The 21,968-nt window shown below is 61.8% G+C and overlaps 3 protein-coding genes across 12 annotated transcripts in view; 1 reads left to right on the top strand and 2 right to left on the bottom strand.

The window, feature by feature from the left end:
• Positions 1-4,353, top strand: part of SPATS2 (spermatogenesis associated serine rich 2) — a 32,015-nt gene extending 27,662 nt beyond the window's left edge. For all 10 annotated transcript variants that reach the window (XM_055696886.1, XM_055696887.1, XM_055696881.1 and 7 more), the window contains 5 exons: positions 158-216; positions 873-982; positions 2,567-2,669; positions 3,069-3,293; positions 3,978-4,353. In XM_055696886.1, the coding sequence (XP_055552861.1) occupies positions 158-216; positions 873-982; positions 2,567-2,669; positions 3,069-3,293; positions 3,978-4,249 (769 nt within the window). In that variant the 3' untranslated portion in view covers positions 4,250-4,353. The remainder of the gene's footprint in view (positions 1-157; positions 217-872; positions 983-2,566; positions 2,670-3,068; positions 3,294-3,977) is intronic.
• Positions 4,354-6,340: 1,987 nt separating this feature from the next.
• On the bottom strand, positions 6,341-11,169 carry MCRS1 (microspherule protein 1). The gene is given in 19 exon segments (XM_055696893.1): positions 6,341-6,670; positions 6,770-6,811; positions 6,813-6,898; positions 6,996-7,082; positions 7,190-7,211; positions 7,213-7,233; positions 7,235-7,278; positions 7,366-7,458; positions 7,588-7,606; positions 7,608-7,617; positions 8,374-8,449; positions 8,529-8,667; positions 9,211-9,288; positions 9,291-9,321; positions 9,414-9,523; positions 9,654-9,812; positions 9,908-10,046; positions 10,465-10,594; positions 11,040-11,169. Coding segments are annotated over 18 exon segments (1,353 nt in total). The 5' UTR covers positions 10,575-10,594; positions 11,040-11,169; the 3' UTR covers positions 6,341-6,583.
• Positions 11,170-11,566: 397 nt separating this feature from the next.
• ITGA7 (integrin subunit alpha 7) lies at positions 11,567-20,835 on the bottom strand. The gene is made up of 2 exons (XM_055696899.1): positions 20,571-20,835; positions 11,567-12,028 (listed from the first exon to the last, which is right to left on the bottom strand). The coding sequence occupies exons 1-2, from the start codon at positions 20,811-20,813 to the stop codon at positions 11,846-11,848; spliced, it is 426 nt and encodes a 141-aa protein (XP_055552874.1). The 5' UTR covers positions 20,814-20,835; the 3' UTR covers positions 11,567-11,845.
• Positions 20,836-21,968: the final 1,133 nt, after the last annotated feature.

Genomic DNA, 21,968 nt, shown 5'->3' with positions numbered 1-21,968 from the left:
GCTGCCCGGCACGCCTGGAAACCTTCCCGCTGCTCTTCTTGCACTAGGGTTTCTTTGTTTAATACTAAAATCTCTTCTGGTTTTCTCTGTTTGGTTGTATTTTAGTTATTTATTGTCTCTTTTTTTTTTTTTTTTTCTTCCTTCCTTCCCCTTTCAGCCTTATGGATCGGGAGGTGGCTTTGCTGGCTGAAATGGACAAAGTGAAAGCAGAAGCAAGTAAGACCCTTTTTTCTCCCAACAAACACCCACCTGAAGAGCTGTAGGTGTTGCGTTCTGGAGGGACAACCCCCCCACCAGATTTCTGGGATTTACCTCCTGCTCCTGCTGTTCCAAAATACGGGGTTCTGTGCCCAGCCAAAACTTGCCCCTTGGCTCGAGGTAAGCCATGTAGACGGTCACAAACCGTCCTCTTGGAGGCCACTGCCCCGCTCGACGGTGGGACACAAACCAAGGCTATTCCCGATCATCTCGGCATTCCTGGGAAACTGGAAAAGGCCGTCCTCAGCTCGTCTGGTGCGGGTGGGAACGATCCATGGGGCCACCCACACCAGCAGCGCTGAGCCCCGGCATTCAGGGGGTGCACTGAACCCGTGGCTGGGGATGGCGGGGGGCGGGGGGGGGGGGGGGGGGGGGGGGGCGGACAACAAAGCTTTTACCAAAGCTGCGTGTTGTGCCCCTCTTGAGTCTGCTCAGGTTCAATCTGTGTCTGGAAGCTTAAATCATTTTTTTTGGGGGGGAGGCTGGGGGTGCATGCAGTTGGCACAGAGCTGGGGGTGGGGGGGGGGGTGGTGGTGTTTATCCCTAAGGTGCTGTGCGTGGCGCTGGGCTGCTTTCACGCTGGATGCTGCCTAAGCCGCCGTCTCGTTTTTCAGTGGAAATTCTCGTCAGCCGCCAGAAGAAGGCAGAAGCCCTGAAGAAGCTGACTGACGTGGCGGTGCGAATGTCGGAGGAACAGCTGGTTGAGCTCAGGGCTGACATAAAGGTGAGGTTTTTGGCACCCTGCCTCATCCAACCTAGTCCTAATTTCACCCAAATCTCACCCAAACTGGCCGGATTTGGGCAGCTGCCGCCCAGTCCGCGGTGGGGAATCGCGTGGGTGTCACCCCAGCAGGGTCCAGCCCCAGGTTCCTGCTCAGAGAAAACGAGTCGCCAATTTGCTGCGTAAATAAGGGATTTCTTTATCCCGACCTGCAGAGCAGCCCCAGCTGAGCGCCTCCCAGGAGGGACCCCTCCCCCAGATCACGCATCCCAGTTACACCCGTACCACCCAGTACCCGCTCTCCAAATCCAGCCTGGTGGGCTCTTGATTTCATACTGGTTTTCTTGGTCACCGGACTGGCCACCTTCTGCAGTTACCTCATTTTTTTTAATTTTTTTTTTTTTTTAATAATTTCCATGGTCCTTGTCCTCTCTGTTACGTGCGCCCCAGTTACACCTGTGCCACTCAGCACCTGCTCCCCAAACCCAGCCTTGTGGATTTTGTACTGGTTTTCCTGGTGGGTTCTTGATTTCATACTGGTTTTCTTGATTGCTGGGCTGGCCCACCTTCTGCAGTTACCTCCATTTTTTTTGGAATAATTTCTATGGTTCTTATCCTCTCCTCATTTTTTTTTTTTTGAATCATTTCCATGGTCCTTGTCCTCTCCATTCCATTATACCCGTGCCACCCAGTACCCGCTCCCCAAACGCAGCCTGGTGGGCTCTTGATTTCATACTGGTTTTCTTGGTCCATTCTGCAGTTACCTCACTTTTTTTTTTTTTTTGGAATCATTTCCATGGTCCTTACCCTTTCCGTTCTGCTCGTATCGGTCTTGCAGTAACCCCCTGGGTGTCTGCTACTCCCAGATGCCATTCTGTGCCACGCACAATTCTTTCCTCGCATCCCCAGTTCTGGAATTTACCGCCAGTGCTCTGCACGCTGCTGCCCGCAGCCACGCAGCGGGATCCCGGGACACCTTAATTTAAAATAATTTGGTTTGTACCACCCCGACGCCGTTGTGAAAACCTCCGGCCGGGCTAGGCTGACCTCTGTCCCTTCTCCCCTGGCTCGGGAGAGCCTCCCCGCTGCCTGCCCATGACTTTTGTATTCCATAAAACGCTCCTGCTGCCCCGGCACGCCGGCTCCTGCCACGAGAGGTCAGGGGGAAGTTACATCAATTAAAACTCCAGTTGGGAAACTGGAACTGTTCCGCCTCCGCAGCAGGATTAGTGCAGCGGAGGAAACCGGGTGGTGTCCCTGTGAGGGTCCGGAGACCCTGGAGCTGGGCAGAGCGGATTGAGTTTGGCTGGGGGAGGCTGTTGGTGTATGGGCTGGGAAAAAAAAAAAAAAATCCCCCCAAAAATCCAAAAAATCCCCCAAAATAATAATAAAAAAATAATTTCTACTTCTGGCAGTCGTCATAGCCATCAGGATTTTTTTTTTTTTTTTTTTTTTCAAGCAGCACCCAACTGGATGCCTATTCTGGGCTAAACTGGGAGGTTTGCACCTCCCTTCTCCCTTCCTGGTAATTCACTGGCTGGATTAACGGATTAACGGGGGGTGGTTTTTTGCCTTTTTTTCTAAAAGCACTTTGTGAGCGAACGGAAATATGATGAGGACCTGGGCCGGGTGGCGCGGTTCACGTGCGACCTCGACGCGCTGAAGAAGAGCATCGCCTCGTTCGGCCAAGGTGAGCTGGGGTGGGAGGTGGGAGGAATGGGGGTGGGAGCCGGGCTGGGGGGGGTGGGAGCCGGGCTGGGGGGGTGGGAGCCGGGGTGGGGGAGCTGGGCTGGGAGCTGGGCTGGGGGGTGGGAGCCGAGGCGGCAGCCCCCCTTTGCCACCCCCGCCATCACCAAAAACCCATCCCCTGTGCCCCAAAACTTGATAGTGGTGCGACTGGGAGCGCTGGGCTTCGGGCATTTTGTTTCCTCTGGTGGAGAGAGGGTTCTAGAAAAATCTCCATCGTCCCTCCGAGCCTTTGGCCCCAGCTGGGAGCTGCCCCCACCCCAGCCCTGCTGGAGCCCGCAGGGTCCGGAGTGGGAACGGTGGGGGAGGGGGGGGGTGTTCGCTTCCAACACCCATTTTCCAGATGTTTCTCTTCCAGTTTCCCACCACCAAGAACAGCTACTCCACCCGCTCGCGGTGCAGCTCCGTCACCGCCGCGTCCCTGAGCGGTCCCCAGCGAGACCCCCGCTCCCTCTGCCCCCCGCCTGTGCCTCTGCCTCCGCTGCGAGCCTTACCGCGGCCAAGAGGACCCTCGGCGGAGGCGGCCGTGGGGAACGCCGGCAGCCGCCCCCCGCAGCCCCCCAGAGAGGTAACCGCCCCCCCGACATGGCGCGGGGGGCTTGCTTCGTGTTTTGGGGCTCCTCTCCCTCCCCCCCGGGTCCTGGGCCACTGGGTGCCCTTTGGTGTCTGGACTCGGGTGCAGCAGCGGGGGTCAGGGGGGTCTGAGCCCCCCAGAACAGCCGTGACGGTGCCGTGACAGTTCTGTGTTTTGGGGGTTCTGCTTTTTGGCTTCTCCAACACCCCCCCACCCCCCCACCAAGGAAGAGGGGGTCCGGGGATGTGGGTGTGAGGGGCACCAGCGGGGTCAAGGGTGCCTGAACCCCCCAGAACAGCCTTGCCATGACGGTGCCCTGACAGTCCTATGATGGTGCCGTGACGGTGCCGTGACAGCCCCGTGCTTTGGGGGTTCTGCTTTTTGGCTTCCCCCCCCCCCGCCCCCCTCCCAGGAAGGGGGGGATTGGGGATGTGACATCAGGGGGTCGAGGGCACCTGAACCCCCCAGAGCAGCCTTGCCATGACGGTGCCATGACGGTGCCGTGACGATGCTGTGACAATTCCATGCTTTGGAGGGTTCTGCTCTTTGGCTTTCCCCCCTCCCACAAAGGGGAGATGGGGATGCAGCACCGGGTGGGGGGGGGGGGGTCGGGGTCGCAGGCAGCGGCTTGCAGCCCCCCTCCCTCTCTCACCCCCCCCCCCCCCCCTTCGCTTTCAGGCTTTCCCAGGGCAGCGGCGAGCGGCAGCGGGGCCCAAAGCCCAGGGCCAGCGCCACATCGGCCCCCCCCGGCCGCTACAACGGCAACCGACAGAGGAACCGGCAGCCCCCCCCCGCCTGCCCCCAGCCCCCCCCGGCCCGCCTCAGCCCGCGCCACAGCCGGGGCCCCCCCCCCTCCGGCACAGAGACCAAGGGGGGGGTTCCCCCAGCCCAAGGGGGGGCTCCCCCAGCGCAAGCCCAGAGCCAGTCGGCAGGAGGGGGCCAACTCCTGAGCCCCCCCCCCCAGGGCTCGCCCTGCCCACGAGCCCCCCCCTCAGAACCAGACTGTAGGAAGCTCCTAGCTAGGATACTAACGAAGGAAAGTTTACACTTCTCATTTTTCGTGCCTTTTTGGCTTTTTTTTTTCCTTCCCCCCCCCCCCTTTTTTTTTTTTCCTTCCTTTCCCCCCCGCCCCAGCTGCTTTTATGTTTTTCTCACCCTCTGAGCAGGTTCCACACACACACACACACACACCCTTTCCCCTTTGCTTTTCCCCCCTCCCCCAAATCCCCTTTTTTTTCTCTGCAAAAATCGCTGGCCAAACCCTTTTTTTTTTTTTTTTTTTTCTGTTTTTTTGGGTTTTTTTGTCGGAACTTTTTTTCTTCTGCACCAATCCGGCCTCGCTGCGGAGGAGCAACCGGGTACCAGCCCCCTCCCTCGTGCTGGCAGCGAGGATGGGGGCTGGGGTGGGGGCTGTGGGGTATCCCCCCCCCCCCCCCCCCCCCCTTTGGGGACAAGCAGGAATCTGGTCCCCCTCCACTGCAGGATGCGATCGGGACCTCACGCCCGTGGCCGATCCCTGGATTTCAGGTTTGGGGGGGGGATCTGGTGGGTTTATTTCCTTCCCCTCCCCCCCTCTCTCCCTAAATTAAATTTTAGAGCAATATCAATTAGCAGAGCTAATCCTGGGGGGAGCCCGGGGGGAGATGGCGACAGTCCAATACTGTACGAATAAAGACGATGCTCACGGTGCTCACGGTGCTCGGCGCGCTCCTTCCTTGCTTCCCGGGGGGGCCCTGACACCCCACCCCCCCTTCCCCCCCCCCCAGTTTTTCACCCTCGTTTTTTGTTTTTTTTTTTTACCGTCCGTCCGTCCCCACCCCCCCCCCCCCCCCCCCTTTTTAACTACAACTTTTGCCTGACTTGGATGAATAAATTGAATAAAACCTAACGTTGAGGTTTTAAAATTCAATATTTTTTTTTGGTTTAACCGCCCCCCCTCCCCCCCCCCCATGGCCCCGGGTGCCCCCCTGCTGCTTCCCCCCGTACCGCTGTGTGCGCCCCGCCCCCCCCCCCCTCCCCCGGGCGCTGCCAGCCCCCTCCCGGAGTCGGGGGCCGGGGCCGGGCCCGGTGCGGGGGGAGCCCCGGGGTGGGCGGCAGCGCGGAGCCCGCCGCTGGGATGTCGCCGATGCGGGGCCTCCTGGCACCGCAAAAACGCCGTCCAGGACGCCATCGCCCGGGATGCCTCGGGGCACCGGGACCGGCGCTGCGCACCCCCCCGGGACCGGGATGGGGACCCGGAGCGGCACCGGGCGGTGCTGGGCGCTGCGCATCCCCGGGACGGCGGGATCGGGGACCGGCACCGGGCGCTGCGCATCCCTGGGATGCGGACCAGGACCGGGACGGGAACCGGTACCAGGTGATGCTGGGCACTGCGCATCCCCCAGGACGGCGGGACCGGCACCGGGGACCGGGTGATGCGGAGCGCAGCGCATCCCTGGGACGAGAACCAGGACCGGGATGGGGACGGGGACCGGCACCGGGTGATGCTCGGCGCTGCGCACGGGGAACCCCTCGGGGATCGCCCGGCCTGATCGGGCGGGTGCTTGGCCCCGGGGGAGGGGAGGGGGGTGGGGGTCCACACTCGGGGCCCCGGCGCTGTTCCGGCTCCCGCCGCCCCCGCCAGTGCCGGGGGGCACCGGGCCGGGACCGGAGCCGGGGGGTGGGGGTGCTGCAGCCCCCCGGGATCTCGCCCGTCCTTGGGAAGGGCCCCCCCCCCCCCGAGCCCGGTGCCGGCCTCCCCCGGGGAGAGCGGGTGGGCGGCAGCGCCCCCTGCTGTTCCCATGCAAATGTATGCAAATGAGGCAGAGTGAGCTCCCACCGGTGCCAACGGTAAAAATAACCCAGCGCCCCCCCCCCCCCCCCGGCCCCCCGGCACAGCCAACAAGGCCCCCCCTCGGTGACTCAGGCACCCCAGCCCTGTCGTCGTCCCCCCCCCCCCCGGGATCCCCCCAAACTCAGTGGGCTCCCCGAGCCCCACGGGACCATGCTACCCCCCCCCCTTCCCCCCCCCTTTTTCAATAAAGGAGCGACTAAGAACACACTGCAGGAGCTGGGGGGGCTTGTGTCCCCCCCCCGCGGGTGTCCCCAGGCCCCCAGGGACCCCCCCCCACAGTGGGCTGGGGGCAAATACTTTATTGGAGGGTGACAATCTGCTGGGGCAGGAGGGGCTCAGCACCCGCAGGGGGGGCAGCTGAGGGGGGCCCGGTGCTAAAGTGGGAGCTGTGGGGACCCCCCCGGTGTGCCATGGGGGGGGGCACACACCAGAGCAGCCCCCCCCCTCCTTGTCACTGCTGGGCCAATTTGGCCGCCTCCGCCTTGATGAGGGCAATGAGGTCCTGGTTGATGAGGAAGACGAAGCGGAGGCTGGCGATCTGGGGGGGGGGGGGGGGCCAAAGGGTAAGCGGGGGGGGGGCAGAATGTGAGGGGTGGGGGGGTGTCAAAGGGGGACCCCCAGCCCCCTCAGGCCTCACCTCCACCACCGAGTTGTTGTTCAGCTTCCACTTGTTGCCCGCCCAGCACGGGGCGCCCGTCGATGTAGATGGGGCGCCGGCCCTCGTTAGCGATGAAGAAATCCCCGTTATTCTTCAGCTTGATGACGCCTGGAAGGGGAGGGGGGGGGATACGGGGTGAGAAAGGGGGGTGGGGGCACAGCCCCCCCTGCTCCAGCCCCCCTCCCTGATCCCCGATCCCCCTAACCCTGCTTGCGGGAGATCTTCCAGGCTGGTCCCTCCAGCGCCAGGTCCACGTCGATCTGGTTGTCCTTTGTGGCTCTGCCAGGGTGATCTGTGGGGGGAGGGGGGAAGCGTCAGGGGGAAAGGGGGGGGGGGGGGGATCCCTGAGGAGTTGGGGGGGGGGGTCCCTGGGGGCGGGGGCACAGCCCCAGCACTCACCTCCCCGGGAGCGCATCAGGTACCCGCACCATGCGGCCCCGCCAGCAGCACGGCCAGCGTTTGGCTGTCGAAGTCTGGAGAGCTCATCCCTGTGGGAAGGATGGGGGGGGGGTGAGGGGGCTTGGGGGGCCGGGGGGCGACACGGGGGGGGAGCCCCCTCCCCTCCCAGCTCTCACCCGTGATGCTGTCGACCAGCACCTGCCACTTGTGCAGCTCCTGCTCCAGCTGCCGGATCTCCCGTTTCTGGCGCCGGTCGGCCACGGTCAGCTCTGGGGAAAAGGGGGGAAGGGGGCTGGGGTGAGGGGAGGGGGGTGCCCCCACCCTGGGGGGGAGGGTCCTGGGTCTCCTCCCCCCCTCCCCCCATTCGGGCTGCCCAGAGGGGAGCGGGTTGGACTCACCGTGCTCCAGCACCTCGTCCCCGCACATCCCTGCGGAGAGAGCGGCAGGATGAGACTGTGCCCCCCCCCCCCGCAGCCCCCCCCGCCCAGCCCCCCCAAAAACCTCACGACGGTGCCCCCCGCACCCCCCCCATTCCAGCCCCCCCCAAACCTCACTTCAGCTTGTTGGCGAGACAGTGCCACCCCCCAAACCCCTCCAGCCCCCCAAAACTTTACTTCAGCTCGCTGTCGAGGTGCCACCCTGCACCCCCCTTTGTCCCCCCCCACTGCCCCCTGTCATCCCCCCCGCAGCCCCCAAAACCTCACATCTCGCCGTCGAGACTGTGACACCCACACCCTCCTGCCCCCCCCAACACCCCCCTGCCCCCCCAGCCCCCCAAAACCCCTCACTTCAGCTCACTGTCAAGACTGTGACACCCCACACACCCCCCTGTGCCCCCCTGCAGCCCCCCAAAACCTCACTTCATCTCGTCGTCGAGACTGTGACACCCCACACCCCTCCTGTCCCCCCCTACCCCAGCCCCCCCAAAAACATCATTTCAGCTCGCTGTCGAGATGGTACCAACCCTGCACCCCCCCCTCCCCCCAATACCCCCCCCCAGCCCCCCAAAACCTCACTTGAGCTCACTGTCGAGGCGGTGACACCCCACACACCCCCTGTGCCCCCCCAGCCCCCCAAAACCTCACTTCAGCTCGCCATCAAGACTGTGACACCCCCACACCCTCCTGCCCCCCAACACCCCCCAGCCCAGCCCCCCCCCCCTAAGCCCCCCCCCAAACCCTCACTTCAGCTTGTTGTCATCAAGCATGTCCTCGGCATCAGAGAAGTTCAGCACTTGGTCCCCCTTGGGCAGGGGCTGCACTGGAAGGAACAGGAGAAGAGAAGTTGGGGGGGGCAGGGGGGGCGGGGGGGGGGCCAGGGGGACCCCCCCTAGCCTCACCGGTCTGGTCATCCAGCAGGTAGTACTGCTTCATGAGCTGCCAGTGGAGCTGCAGGGCCTTGGCTGTCCGGGAGGGATAGAAAACGTCGGGATGTTTGTGGAGCAGCTCCTGGAAGGTGTCGAGCGTGGGCTGGCTGGTCTGCGGAGAGGAAGGAGGGGGGGACGCATGGCACCCAGGACCCCCCCCAGAGCCCCACACCCCAACCTGGAGCCCCCCACCCCAGAGGAGGGGGGACACAGGGCACCCAGGACCCCGACCCAGAGCCCCACACCCCAACCTGGAGCCCCCCACCCCAGAGGAGGGGGGACACAGGGCACCAGGACCCCCACGAGAGCCCCACACCCCGAGAAGGAGGGACACATGGCACCCAGGACCCCGACCCAGAGCCCCACACCCCAACCTGGAGCCCCCCCACCTCAGAGGAGGGGGGACATAGGGCACCCAAGGACCCCCACCCAGAGCCCCACACCCCGATAAGGAGGGACACATGGCACCCAGGACCCCCACCCAGAGCCCCACACCCCAACCTGGAGCCCCCCACCCCAGAGAAGGGGGGACACAGGCCACCCAGGACCCCCACCCAGAGCCCCACACCCAGAGGAGGGGACACACATGGCACCCAGGACCCTCACACCCCAACCTGGAGCCCCCCACCCCACCGTGCTCCCGGCCAGCTCTTACCGATCCCACCTTGTTCAGCAGCTGCTCCTCGGCTTTGCTGAAAAGCACTTTGCTCTGGATGGCGGCGATGGCCCTCGGGGGTGCAGCTGCCGCATGGCCTGGCAGGCCAGCCTGCGGTGGGGGGGGCGGGGAGGCGGTGTGAGAGCCCCCCCTGTCCCCCCCCCAGGGTGGCTCTGCCCCCTCCAGACCCACCCCACACTCACTTGGAGATGATGGGGTCGTAGAGGAGCGCGTACCACCGCTCCTGGATCTCCCGCAGGTTGAAGCGGCAGCTGAACTTGACGCCCAAGTGAACGGATGTCAAGTCGTTGGTCTGGAAAAGCCACCGGGCTGAGGGGACAGGCCCTGGGGGCCACCCCGAAACGCAGGGGTGGCAAACACATCCCTGCCAGGGTCCCCAGGGGACAGGCAGCCCCGCACCACCCCCCCCCGGGGGTCGTTACCTGCAGCACGGCGTTAATGAGCAGAAGGTCGTCGGCGGGTTTCCAGCGGCCCAGGTCCTTGGTCACCTGCAGGGGCTGTTTGCTCTTCTTCATCCGCTTGGCGAGGCCGGGGGTCGGCACCGGGCTGGGCGCGATGGGGGTGGACACAGACTTGGAGACCTGGGAGGGGGGGGGGAGGGGGGAGAAATGGGGGTTTGGGGGCTCTCTGAGCTTCCCAGACCCCCCCGCCCCGCCCCCCACGGCTGGCCCCTCACCTTCTTCTTCTCGCTGGAGGAAGGCTCGCTGCCCGAGCAGCGGCCGGGCTCGACGCCGGCAGCGCCCTTGGCCCGGCTGGAGGATTTGGCCAGGCTGCTCTCTACCAGCTCATCGTCAAACTTCTTCCGCTTGATGAACCTGGAGGAAACGAGACGGCTCCGAGTCCCGGGGCCCGCGGGCTGCCCCCTACCACAGGCAGGCGGCGGGCAGGGGGCGGGCAGGGGCGAAGGCAGCGGGGGGCGGGGGGGGGGCAGACAGGGAGGGAAGGCAGCAGGAGAGGGCAGCAGGGCACAGGCTGGCAGGGGGGTGGGGGGACAGCAGGCGGGGGGGGCAGGCAGGCAGGCGGGGGGGGCAGCAGGCCGGGGGGGGGGGGCAGAAGGGGCAAGGAGGGGGCAGGGGGGCACAGGCTGGCAGGGGAGTGGGCAGGGGGGGCAGCAGGCAGTGGGGCAGGCAGGGGGGATGGGCAGCAGGGGAAGGCAGGGGGGGGTGGGCAGGGGGGGGTGGGCAGGGGGGTCAGCCTCAGCCCCACGCCCCCCGTCTCCCCCCCCCCACGTACCGCGAGGAGCTGCGGCGCTTGGGGATGGCGCCCGAGGCCTGGGCCGGGCCCCGCTTCTGCCCCGCCAGCGACTCCTCGTCCTCGGAGCGGCTCGTCGCGCCCGACGCCATCAGTCCGGAGAGCAGCACGTCTGGAGGGGACACAGGAGGTGGGGGTCCCCAACTGCCCACCCCCCCCCAGAGTCCACCCGCAGGGCTGTGGGGCAGCCGGGACCTCTGCGCCCCCCACCACACCCTGGGGGGGCAGCCTGGGGCGGGGGGGCTCAACCCTGTGGGGCGTAGGGGGACACAGAGGGGGAAGGGAGGGGGCGCGGGGGGCCGAGGGACACGCCAGGGGACACCTGGGTGACCAAAGGAGGGGAGAAGGGGGACACCGGGGCGACCCCAGGAGGGGGCAGGGGGGGACACGGCGGGGCTGGGGGGGGTGGGGCGCAGGGCCCTGTCGAGGTCCCCCAGCCAAACGCCCCCGCGCCGGGGAGGACCCGGCTCCATCCCCCCGCCCCGGCCGCCGCCTCCCGCGGGGCAGCCCCCCCAGAGCAGCCGGTGCCGGCCCCGGTGCCGCCGCCGCAGCCTCACCATCCCCGGGAGCGGAGGCTCCAGCCGCCCCGCGACGGCGTCCACCCGGCCGCCTCCATGGACGGCGCCACTTCCGGATACCTCCCGGAAGTAGGAGGTGACGTCACATCAAGCGCGCCGAAGCCGCACAGGGCGCCGCCATCTTGAAAGCTCCGCGCGTTCCCTGCGGCGCGGCGCCATCTTAGCTCCGGGCGCCGCCATCTTGGCTAAGGGCAGAGCCGCGCCTCCTCCGCTGTGAACCGCCGTTCCTGGCGGGGCGGGGGCGGCCAGGCCCAGCCCGCGGGGAGGGGGATGAGGATGGGGACGGGGACACGGCCCGTTATCCCGGCAGACAGCCCTCGGGCCGACCCCTGCAGCGCTGCCGCCCGCCGCTAAGGCCGCCGCCATCATGGCGGCACCCCCCACCCACACCCATCATGGCGACCTCCAGCCCCACGGCCACACCCATCATGGCGGCCCCCATGGGGCCTCACCCAGCATGGCCGACACCCCCAGGAAGGGACATGGTCTTTGTCGGAGGAGCTGGTTCTTTTATTGAGTTGAGCATCGCTGTGGGGCCGAGCCCCCCGCCATGGGGCCGAGCCCCCCCCATGGGTCCGAGTCCCCCCCATGAGGCCGACCCCTCCGTGGGGCCGAGCCCCTCCGTGGGGCCAATGGCCCCGTCCCACGGTACGATCCATCCCGTGTGCGCTGGCCAACGCGTTGTGCCCCGCTGGCTCCTTCCCAGGGCACCGCCACGGAGGAGGGTCCCGTCTCCGGTGCCCCCCGCGCCGGCCCCACGGCGGCCCCACGGCCGCGCCGAGGGCCTAGGCCGAGCTGGGGGTGAGGTGGCCGTCGCTGGCCGGGCGGGGGTTGGCGGCCCACTCCTTCCGTTGGATGGTGCCCGTCTTCTCCTCGCGGAACTGCTGCCGCTCCTCCCGCGGGATCTTCACGGCGTGGTACTGCGGCACGGCCGGCGGCGCGGAGCGGGCCCGGCGGAAGAAGCCCAGCTGCGGGGGGCGGCGAGTCAGGGCCCCCCCGGGGTCACCCCGGCTCGGCCCCGAAGGGCAGGGGGCACGGGGGGGTTGTGCTGGCACTGCAAACCCAGTATGTCCCAGTTCGGGCAATGCAAACCCAGTATGTCCCAGTTCGGGCACTGCAAACCCCAGTATGTCCCAGTTTGGGCACTGCAAACCCAGTATGTCCCAGTCTGGGCACTGCAAACCCCAGTATGTCCCAGTCCGGGCACTGCAAACCCAGTATGTCCCAGTCTGGGCAATGCAAACCCAGTATGTCCCAGTCTGGGCACTGCAAACCCCAGTATGTCCCTGTTCGGGCACTGCAAACCCCAGTATGTCCCAGTCCGGGCACTGCAAACCCAGTATGTCCCAGTCTGGGCAATGCAAACCCAGTATGTCCCAGTTTGGGTACTGCAAACCCCAGTATGTCCCAGTTTGGGCACTGCAAACCCAGTACATCCCAGTTCGGGCACTGCAAACCCAGTACATCCCAGTCTGGGCACGGCAAACCCACTATGTCCCAGTCTGGGCAATGCAAACCCAGTATGTCCCAGTTTGGGCACTGCAAACCCAGTATGTCCCAGTTTGGGCACTGCAAACCCACTATGTCCCAGCTCGGGCACTGCAAACCCCAGTATGTCCCAGTCTGGGCACTGCAAACCCCAGTATGTCCCAGTCTGGGCAATGCAAACCCAGTATGTCCCAGTTCGGGCACTGCAAAACCTCACACATCCCAGTTCAAGCACTGCAAACCCCAGTATGTCCCAGTTCAGGCACTTCAAACCCAGTATGTCCCAGTCCGGGCACTGCAAACCCAGTATGTCCCAGTCTGGGCAATGCAAACCCAGTATGTCCCAGTTTGGGCACTGCAAACCCCAGTATGTCCCAGTCTGGGCACTGCAAACCCCAGTATGTCCCAGTTTGGGTACTGCAAACACAGTATGTCCCAGTCTGGGCACTGCAAACCCCAGTATGTCCCAGTTCGGACACTGCAAACCCACTATGTCCCAGCTCGGGCACTACAAACCCCAGTTTGTCCCAGTCTGGGCACTGCAAACCCCAGTATGTCCCAGTCTGGGTACTGCAAACACAGCATGTCCCAGTCTGGGCACTGCAAACCCCAGTATGTCCCAGTTTGGGCACTGCAAACCCCAGTATGTCCCAGTTCGGGCACTGCAAACCCAGTATGTCCCAGTTTGGGCACTGTAAACTACAGTATGTCCCAGTTTGGGCACTGCAAACCCAGTATGTCCCAGTTTGGGCACTGCAAACCCCAGAATGTCCCAGTTTGGGCACTGCAAACCCCAGAATGTCCCAGTTCGGGCACTGCAAACCCAGTATGTCCCAGTCTGGGCACTGCAAACCCAGTATGTCCCAGTCTGGGCAATGCAAAACCAGTATGTCCCAGTTTGGGCACTGCAAACCCCAGTATGTCCCAGTTTGGGCACTGCAAACCCCAGTACGTCCCAGTTTGGGCACTGCAAACCCAGTATGTCCCTGTCTGGGCACTGCAAACCCTCACACATCCCAGTTTGGGCACTGCAAACCCAGTATGTCCCAGTCTGGGCACTGCAAACCCCAGTATGTCCCAGTCTGGGCAATGCAAACCCAGTATGTCCCAGTTTGGGTACTGCAAACCCCAGTATGTCCCAGTCTGGGCACTGCAAACCCAGTACGTCCCAGTTCGGGCACTGCAAACCCAGTACATCCCAGTCTGGGCACGGCAAACCCACTATGTCCCAGTCTGGGCAATGCAAACCCAGTATGTCCCAGTCCGGGCACTGCAAACCCAGTATGTCCCAGTTTGGGCACTGCAAACCCACTATGTCCCAGCTCGGGCACTGCAAACCCCAGTATGTCCCAGTCTGGGCACTGCAAACCCCAGTATGTCCCAGTCTGGGTACTGCAAACACAGCATGTCCCAGTCTGGGCACTGCAAACCCACTATGTCCCAGTCTGGGCAATGCAAACCCAGTATGTCCCAGTTCGGGCACTGCAAAACCTCACACATCCCAGTTTGGGCACTGCAAACCCCAGTATGTCCCAGTTCAGGCACTTCAAACCCAGTATGTCCCAGTCCGGGCACTGCAAACCCAGTATGTCCCAGTCTGGGCAATGCAAACCCAGTATGTCCCAGTTTGGGCACTGCAAACCCCAGTATGTCCCAGTCTGGGCACTGCAAACCCAGTATGTCCCAGCTCGGGCACTACAAACCCCAGTTTGTCCCAGTCTGGGCACTGCAAAACCCCAGTATGTCCCAGTCTGGGTACTGCAAACACAGCATGTCCCAGTCTGGGCACTGCAAACCCCAGTATGTCCCAGTCTGGGCAATGCAAACCCAGTATGTCCCAGGTCGGGCACTGCAAAAACCTCACACATCCCAGTTCAGGCACTGCAAACCCAGTATGTCCCAGTTTGGGCACTGCAAACCCACTATGTCCCAGTCTGGGCAATGCAAACCCAGTATGTCCCAGTTCGGGCACTGCAAACCCCAGTATGTCCCAGTCTGGGCACTGCAAACCCCAGTATGTCCCAGTTTGGACACTGCAAAACCCACTATGTCCCAGCTCGGGCACTGCAAACCCCAGTTTGTCCCAGTCTGGGCACTGCAAACCCCAGAATGTCCCAGTTCAGGCACTGCAAACCCCAGTATGTCCCAGTTTGGGCACTGCAAACCCCAGTTTGTCCCAGTCTGGGCACTGCAAACCCAGTATGTCCCAGTTTGGGCACTGCAAACCCCAGTATGTCCCAGTTCGGGCACTGCAAACCCAGTATGTCCCAGTTTGGGCACTGTAAACCACAGTATGTCCCAGTTTGGGCACTGCAAACCCAGTATGTCCCAGTTTGGGCACTGCAAACCCCAGAATGTCCCAGGTCGGGCACTGCAAACCCAGTATGTCCCAGTCTGGGCAATGCAAACCCAGTATGTCCCAGTCTGGGCACTGCAAACCCACTATGTCCCAGTTTGGGCACTGCAAAACCAGTTTGTCCCAGTTTGGGCACTGCAAACCCTCACACATCCCAGTTTGGGCACTGCAAACCCTCACACATCCCAGTTTGGGCACTGCAAACCCAGTATGTCCCAGTCTGGGCAATGCAAACCCAGTATGTCCCAGTTTGGGCACTTCAAAACCAGTTTTCCCCAGTTTGGGCACTGCAAACCCTCACACATCCCAGTTCGGGCACTGCAAACCCAGTATGTCCCAGTTTGGGCACTGCAAACCCAGTATGTCCCAGGTCGGGCACTGCAAACCCTCACACATCCCAGTTCAGGCACTGCAAACCCAGTACATCCCAGTCTGGGCACGGCAAACCCACTATGTCCCAGTCTGGGCAATGCAAACCCAGTATGTCCCAGTTTGGGCACTGCAAACCCAGTATGTCCCAGTTTGGGCACTGCAAACCCACTATGTCCCAGCTCGGGCACTGCAAACCCCAGTATGTCCCAGTTTGGGCACTGCAAACCCCAGTATGTCCCAGTCTGGGCAATGCAAACCCAGTATGTCCCAGTTTGGGTACTGCAAACCCCAGTATGTCCCAGTCTGGGCACTGCAAACCCAGTACGTCCCAGTTCGGGCACTGCAAACCCAGTACATCCCAGTCTGGGCACGGCAAACCCACTATGTCCCAGTCTGGGCAATGCAAACCCAGTATGTCCCAGTCCGGGCACTGCAAACCCAGTATGTCCCAGTTTGGGCACTGCAAACCCACTATGTCCCAGCTCGGGCACTGCAAACCCCAGTATGTCCCAGTCTGGGCACTGCAAACCCCAGTATGTCCCAGTCTGGGTACTGCAAACACAGCATGTCCCAGTCTGGGCACTGCAAACCCACTATGTCCCAGTCTGGGCAATGCAAACCCAGTATGTCCCAGTTCGGGCACTGCAAAACCTCACACATCCCAGTTTGGGCACTGCAAACCCCAGTATGTCCCAGTTCAGGCACTTCAAACCCAGTATGTCCCAGTCCGGGCACTGCAAACCCAGTATGTCCCAGTCTGGGCAATGCAAACCCAGTATGTCCCAGTTTGGGCACTGCAAACCCCAGTATGTCCCAGTCTGGGCAATGCAAACCCAGTATGTCCCAGCTCGGGCACTACAAACCCCAGTTTGTCCCAGTCTGGGCACTGCAAACCCCAGTATGTCCCAGTCTGGGTACTGCAAACACAGCATGTCCCAGTCTGGGCACTGCAAACCCCAGTATGTCCCAGTCTGGGCAATGCAAACCCAGTATGTCCCAGGTCGGGCACTGCAAAACCTCACACATCCCAGTTCAGGCACTGCAAACCCAGTATGTCCCAGTTTGGGCACTGCAAACCCACTATGTCCCAGTCTGGGCAATGCAAACCCAGTATGTCCCAGTTCGGGCACTGCAAACCCCAGTATGTCCCAGTCTGGGCACTGCAAACCCCAGTATGTCCCAGTCTGGGCACGGCAAACCCACTATGTCCCAGTCTGGGCAATGCAAACCCAGTATGTCCCAGTTTGGCACTGCAAACCCAGTATGTCCCAGTTTGGGCACTGCAAACCCCACTATGTCCCAGCTCGGGCACTGCAAACCCCAGTATGTCCCAGTTTGGGCACTGCAAACCCCAGTATGTCCCAGTCTGGGCAATGCAAACCCAGTATGTCCCAGTTTGGGTACTGCAAACCCCAGTATGTCCCAGTCTGGGCACTGCAAACCCAGTACGTCCCAGTTCGGGCACTGCAAACCCAGTACATCCCAGTCTGGGCACGGCAAACCCACTATGTCCCAGTCTGGGCAATGCAAACCCAGTATGTCCCAGTCCGGGCACTGCAAACCCAGTATGTCCCAGTTTGGGCACTGCAAACCCACTATGTCCCAGCTCGGGCACTGCAAACCCCCAGTATGTCCCAGTCTGGGCACTGCAAACCCCAGTATGTCCCAGTCTGGGTACTGCAAACACAGCATGTCCCAGTCTGGGCACTGCAAACCCACTATGTCCCAGTCTGGGCAATGCAAACCCAGTATGTCCCAGTTCGGGCACTGCAAAACCTCACACATCCCAGTTTGGGCACTGCAAACCCCAGTATGTCCCAGTTCAGGCACTTCAAACCCAGTATGTCCCAGTCCGGGCACTGCAAACCCAGTATGTCCCAGTCTGGGCAATGCAAACCCAGTATGTCCCAGTTTGGGCACTGCAAACCCCAGTATGTCCCAGTCTGGGCAATGCAAACCCAGTATGTCCCAGCTCGGGCACTACAAACCCCAGTTTGTCCCAGTCTGGGCACTGCAAACCCCAGTATGTCCCAGTCTGGGTACTGCAAACACAGCATGTCCCAGTCTGGGCACTGCAAACCCCAGTATGTCCCAGTCTGGGCAATGCAAACCCAGTATGTCCCAGGTCGGGCACTGCAAAACCTCACACATCCCAGTTCAGGCACTGCAAACCCAGTATGTCCCAGTTTGGGCACTGCAAACCCACTATGTCCCAGTCTGGGCAATGCAAACCCAGTATGTCCCAGTTCGGGCACTGCAAACCCCAGTATGTCCCAGTCTGGGCACTGCAAACCCCAGTATGTCCCAGTTTGGACACTGCAAACCCACTATGTCCCAGCTCGGGCACTGCAAACCCCAGTTTGTCCCAGTCTGGGCACTGCAAACCCCAGAATGTCCCAGTTCAGGCACTGCAAACCCCAGTATGTCCCAGTTTGGGCACTGCAAACCCCAGTTTGTCCCAGTCTGGGCACTGCAAACCCAGTATGTCCCAGTTTGGGCACTGCAAACCCCAGTATGTCCCAGTTCGGGCACTGCAAACCCAGTATGTCCCAGTTTGGGCACTGTAAACCACAGTATGTCCCAGTTTGGGCACTGCAAACCCAGTATGTCCCAGTTTGGGCACTGCAAACCCCAGAATGTCCCAGGTCGGGCACTGCAAACCCAGTATGTCCCAGTCTGGGCAATGCAAACCCAGTATGTCCCAGTCTGGGCACTGCAAACCCACTATGTCCCAGTTTGGGCACTGCAAAACCAGTTTGTCCCAGTTTGGGCACTGCAAACCCTCACACATCCCAGTTTGGGCACTGCAAACCCAGTATGTCCCAGTTTGGGCACTGCAAACCCAGTATGTCCCAGTCTGGGCAATGCAAACCCAGTATGTCCCAGTTTGGGCACTTCAAAACCAGTTTTCCCCAGTTTGGGCACTGCAAACCCTCACACATCCCAGTTCGGGCACTGCAAACCCAGTATGTCCCAGTTTGGGCACTGCAAACCCAGTATGTCCCAGGTCGGGCACTGCAAACCCTCACACATCCCAGTTCAGGCACTGCAAACCCAGTACATCCCAGTCTGGGCACGGCAAACCCACTATGTCCCAGTCTGGGCAATGCAAACCCAGTATGTCCCAGTTTGGGCACTGCAAACCCAGTATGTCCCAGTTTGGGCACTGCAAACCCACTATGTCCCAGCTCGGGCACTGCAAACCCCAGTATGTCCCAGTTTGGGCACTGCAAACCCCAGTATGTCCCAGTCTGGGTACTGCAAACACAGCATGTCCCAGTCTGGGCACTGCAAACCCCAGTATGTCCCAGTCTGGGCAATGCAAACCCAGTATGTCCCAGGTCGGGCACTGCAAAACCTCACACATCCCAGTTCAGGCACTGCAAACCCAGTATGTCCCAGTTTGGGCACTGCAAACCCACTATGTCCCAGTCTGGGCAATGCAAACCCAGTATGTCCCAGTTCGGGCACTGCAAACCCCAGTATGTCCCAGTCTGGGCACTGCAAACCCCAGTATGTCCCAGTTTGGACACTGCAAACCCACTATGTCCCAGCTCGGGCACTGCAAACCCCAGTTTGTCCCAGTCTGGGCACTGCAAACCCCAGAATGTCCCAGTTCAGGCACTGCAAACCCCAGTATGTCCCAGTTTGGGCACTGCAAACCCCAGTTTGTCCCAGTCTGGGCACTGCAAACCCAGTATGTCCCAGTTTGGGCACTGCAAACCCCAGTATGTCCCAGTTCGGGCACTGCAAACCCAGTATGTCCCAGTTTGGGCACTGTAAACCACAGTATGTCCCAGTTTGGGCACTGCAAACCCAGTATGTCCCAGTTTGGGCACTGCAAACCCCAGAATGTCCCAGGTCGGGCACTGCAAACCCAGTATGTCCCAGTCTGGGCAATGCAAACCCAGTATGTCCCAGTCTGGGCACTGCAAACCCACTATGTCCCAGTTTGGGCACTGCAAAACCAGTTTGTCCCAGTTTGGGCACTGCAAACCCTCACACATCCCAGTTTGGGCACTGCAAACCCAGTATGTCCCAGTTTGGGCACTGCAAACCCAGTATGTCCCAGTCTGGGCAATGCAAACCCAGTATGTCCCAGTTTGGGCACTTCAAAACCAGTTTTCCCCAGTTTGGGCACTGCAAACCCTCACACATCCCAGTTCGGGCACTGCAAACCCAGTATGTCCCAGTTTGGGCACTGCAAACCCAGTATGTCCCAGGTCGGGCACTGCAAACCCTCACACATCCCAGTTCAGGCACTGCAAACCCAGTACATCCCAGTCTGGGCACGGCAAACCCACTATGTCCCAGTCTGGGCAATGCAAACCCAGTATGTCCCAGTTTGGGCACTGCAAACCCAGTATGTCCCAGTTTGGGCACTGCAAACCCACTATGTCCCAGCTCGGGCACTGCAAACCCCAGTATGTCCCAGTTTGGGCACTGCAAACCCCAGTATGTCCCAGTCTGGGTACTGCAAACACAGCATGTCCCAGTCTGGGCACTGCAAACCCCAGTATGTCCCAGTCTGGGCAATGCAAACCCAGTATGTCCCAGGTCGGGCACTGCAAAACCTCACACATCCCAGTTCAGGCACTGCAAACCCAGTATGTCCCAGTTTGGGCACTGCAAACCCACTATGTCCCAGTCTGGGCAATGCAAACCCAGTATGTCCCAGTTCGGGCACTGCAAACCCCAGTATGTCCCAGTCTGGGCACTGCAAACCCCAGTATGTCCCAGTTTGGACACTGCAAACCCACTATGTCCCAGCTCGGGCACTGCAAACCCCAGTTTGTCCCAGTCTGGGCACTGCAAACCCCAGAATGTCCCAGTTCAGGCACTGCAAACCCCAGTATGTCCCAGTTTGGGCACTGCAAACCCCAGTTTGTCCCAGTCTGGGCACTGCAAACCCAGTATGTCCCAGTTTGGGCACTGCAAACCCCAGTATGTCCCAGTTCGGGCACTGCAAACCCAGTATGTCCCAGTTTGGGCACTGTAAACCACAGTATGTCCCAGTTTGGGCACTGCAAACCCAGTATGTCCCAGTTTGGGCACTGCAAACCCCAGAATGTCCCAGGTCGGGCACTGCAAACCCAGTATGTCCCAGTCTGGGCAATGCAAACCCAGTATGTCCCAGTCTGGGCACTGCAAACCCAGTATGTCCCAGTTTGGGCACTGCAAACCCTCGCACACCGCACACAGACACCGCAGACCCTCATCCCTCCGCCTCGGCACGCTGCCAGCCCCCGCACACCCACGCCGCGTGCCCACGACCCCCCCAGGCCCCTGCACACCCGTGCCCGCTGCCCCCGGGGCTGTGCCGGCTCAGCGCCGTTACCGCTCGCCCTCCAGCGCCTGCTGCTCCGCCGCCGAGGGCTGCAGGCCCAGGCGGGCCCGGTAATAGTTAGCGGCGTAGCGGGACTGCCGGGTGCTCCGCGTGAAGAAGCCGCACTGGGGAGGAAGCGAGAGGGTGATGCCGGGCAAGGCCAGGCTGGGTGGCACGGCACGGCATGGCACAGCATTGTACAGCATGGCATGGCACAGCTTGGCACGGCACGGCACAGCATGGTACAGCATGGCATGGCACGGCACGGCATGGCACAGCATGGTACAGCATGGCATGGCACGGCACGGCATGGTACAGCATGGTACAGCACGGCACGGCATGGCACAGCTTGGCACAGCATGGTACAGCATGGCATGGCACGGCACGGCATGGTACAGCATGGCACAGCACGGCACGGCATGGCACAGCTTGGTACAGCATGGTACAGCATGGCACGGCACGGCACGGCATGGCACAGCATGGCACAGCATGGTACAGCATGGCATGGCATGGCACAGCATGGTACAGCATGGCACAGCAGAGCACGGCATGGCACAGCATGGCATGGCACAGCTTGGCACAGCATGGCACAGCATGGTACAGCATGGCATGGCACGGCACAGCATGGTACAGCATGGCACAGCACAGCATGGCATGGCACAGCTTGGCACAGCATGGTACAGCATGGCATGGCACAGCCAAGGTGACACAGTGGAGCTGGGGTGGCATGGCACAGCACAGCATGGCATGGTGTGGCACAGCATGATGTCACATGGCACAGCATGGCACAACATGGTACAGCATGATGTCACATGACATGGCACACAGCACAGCATGGCACGGCATGGCATGGCATGATGTCACATGACACGGCATGGTACGGCATGATGTCACATGACATGGCACAGTACAGCACGGCATGGCATGGCATGATGTCGTATGACACAGCATGGCACAGCAAGGCATGGCATGGCATGGCATGGCATGGCATGGCACGGCATGGCACGGCACAGCATGGCATGGCACAGCACGGCATGGCACAGCACGGCATGGCACGGCACGGCATGGCACGGCACGGCATGGCACAGCACAGCACGGCATGGCACAGCACGGCATGGCACGGCACAGCATGGCACGGCATGGCACGGCACGGCATGGCACGGCATGGTACAGCATGGCATGGCACAGCATGGCACGGCACGGCACGGCATGGCATGATGTCACGTGACACGGCATGGTACGGCATGATGTCACATGACATGGCACAGTACGGCACGGCATGGCATGGCATGATGTCGTATGACACAGCATGGCACAGCATGATGTCCCATGGCACGGCATGGCATGATGTCACATAGCACGGTGT

The sequence above is a fragment of the Falco cherrug genome, chromosome 19, assembly GCF_023634085.1.
Source record: "Falco cherrug isolate bFalChe1 chromosome 19, bFalChe1.pri, whole genome shotgun sequence".
Classification (NCBI taxonomy): domain Eukaryota; kingdom Metazoa; phylum Chordata; class Aves; order Falconiformes; family Falconidae; genus Falco; species Falco cherrug.
This window is presented reverse-complemented; position numbering and strand designations above follow the sequence as displayed.

What these genes read in the sequence shown, in the direction of transcription:
- ITGA7 (XM_055696899.1), bottom strand. Translation starts at nt 20,813, where the DNA reads ATGCCATGCTGTACAATGCTGTGCCATGCCGTGCCGTGCCACCCAGCC. An exon ending in CCCGGGGGCAGCGGGCACGG is followed by an intron (nt 12,029 to 20,570) that starts GTGTGCAGGGGC and finishes CGCCCCCCGCAG; the next exon opens with CTGGGCTTCTTCCGCCGGGC.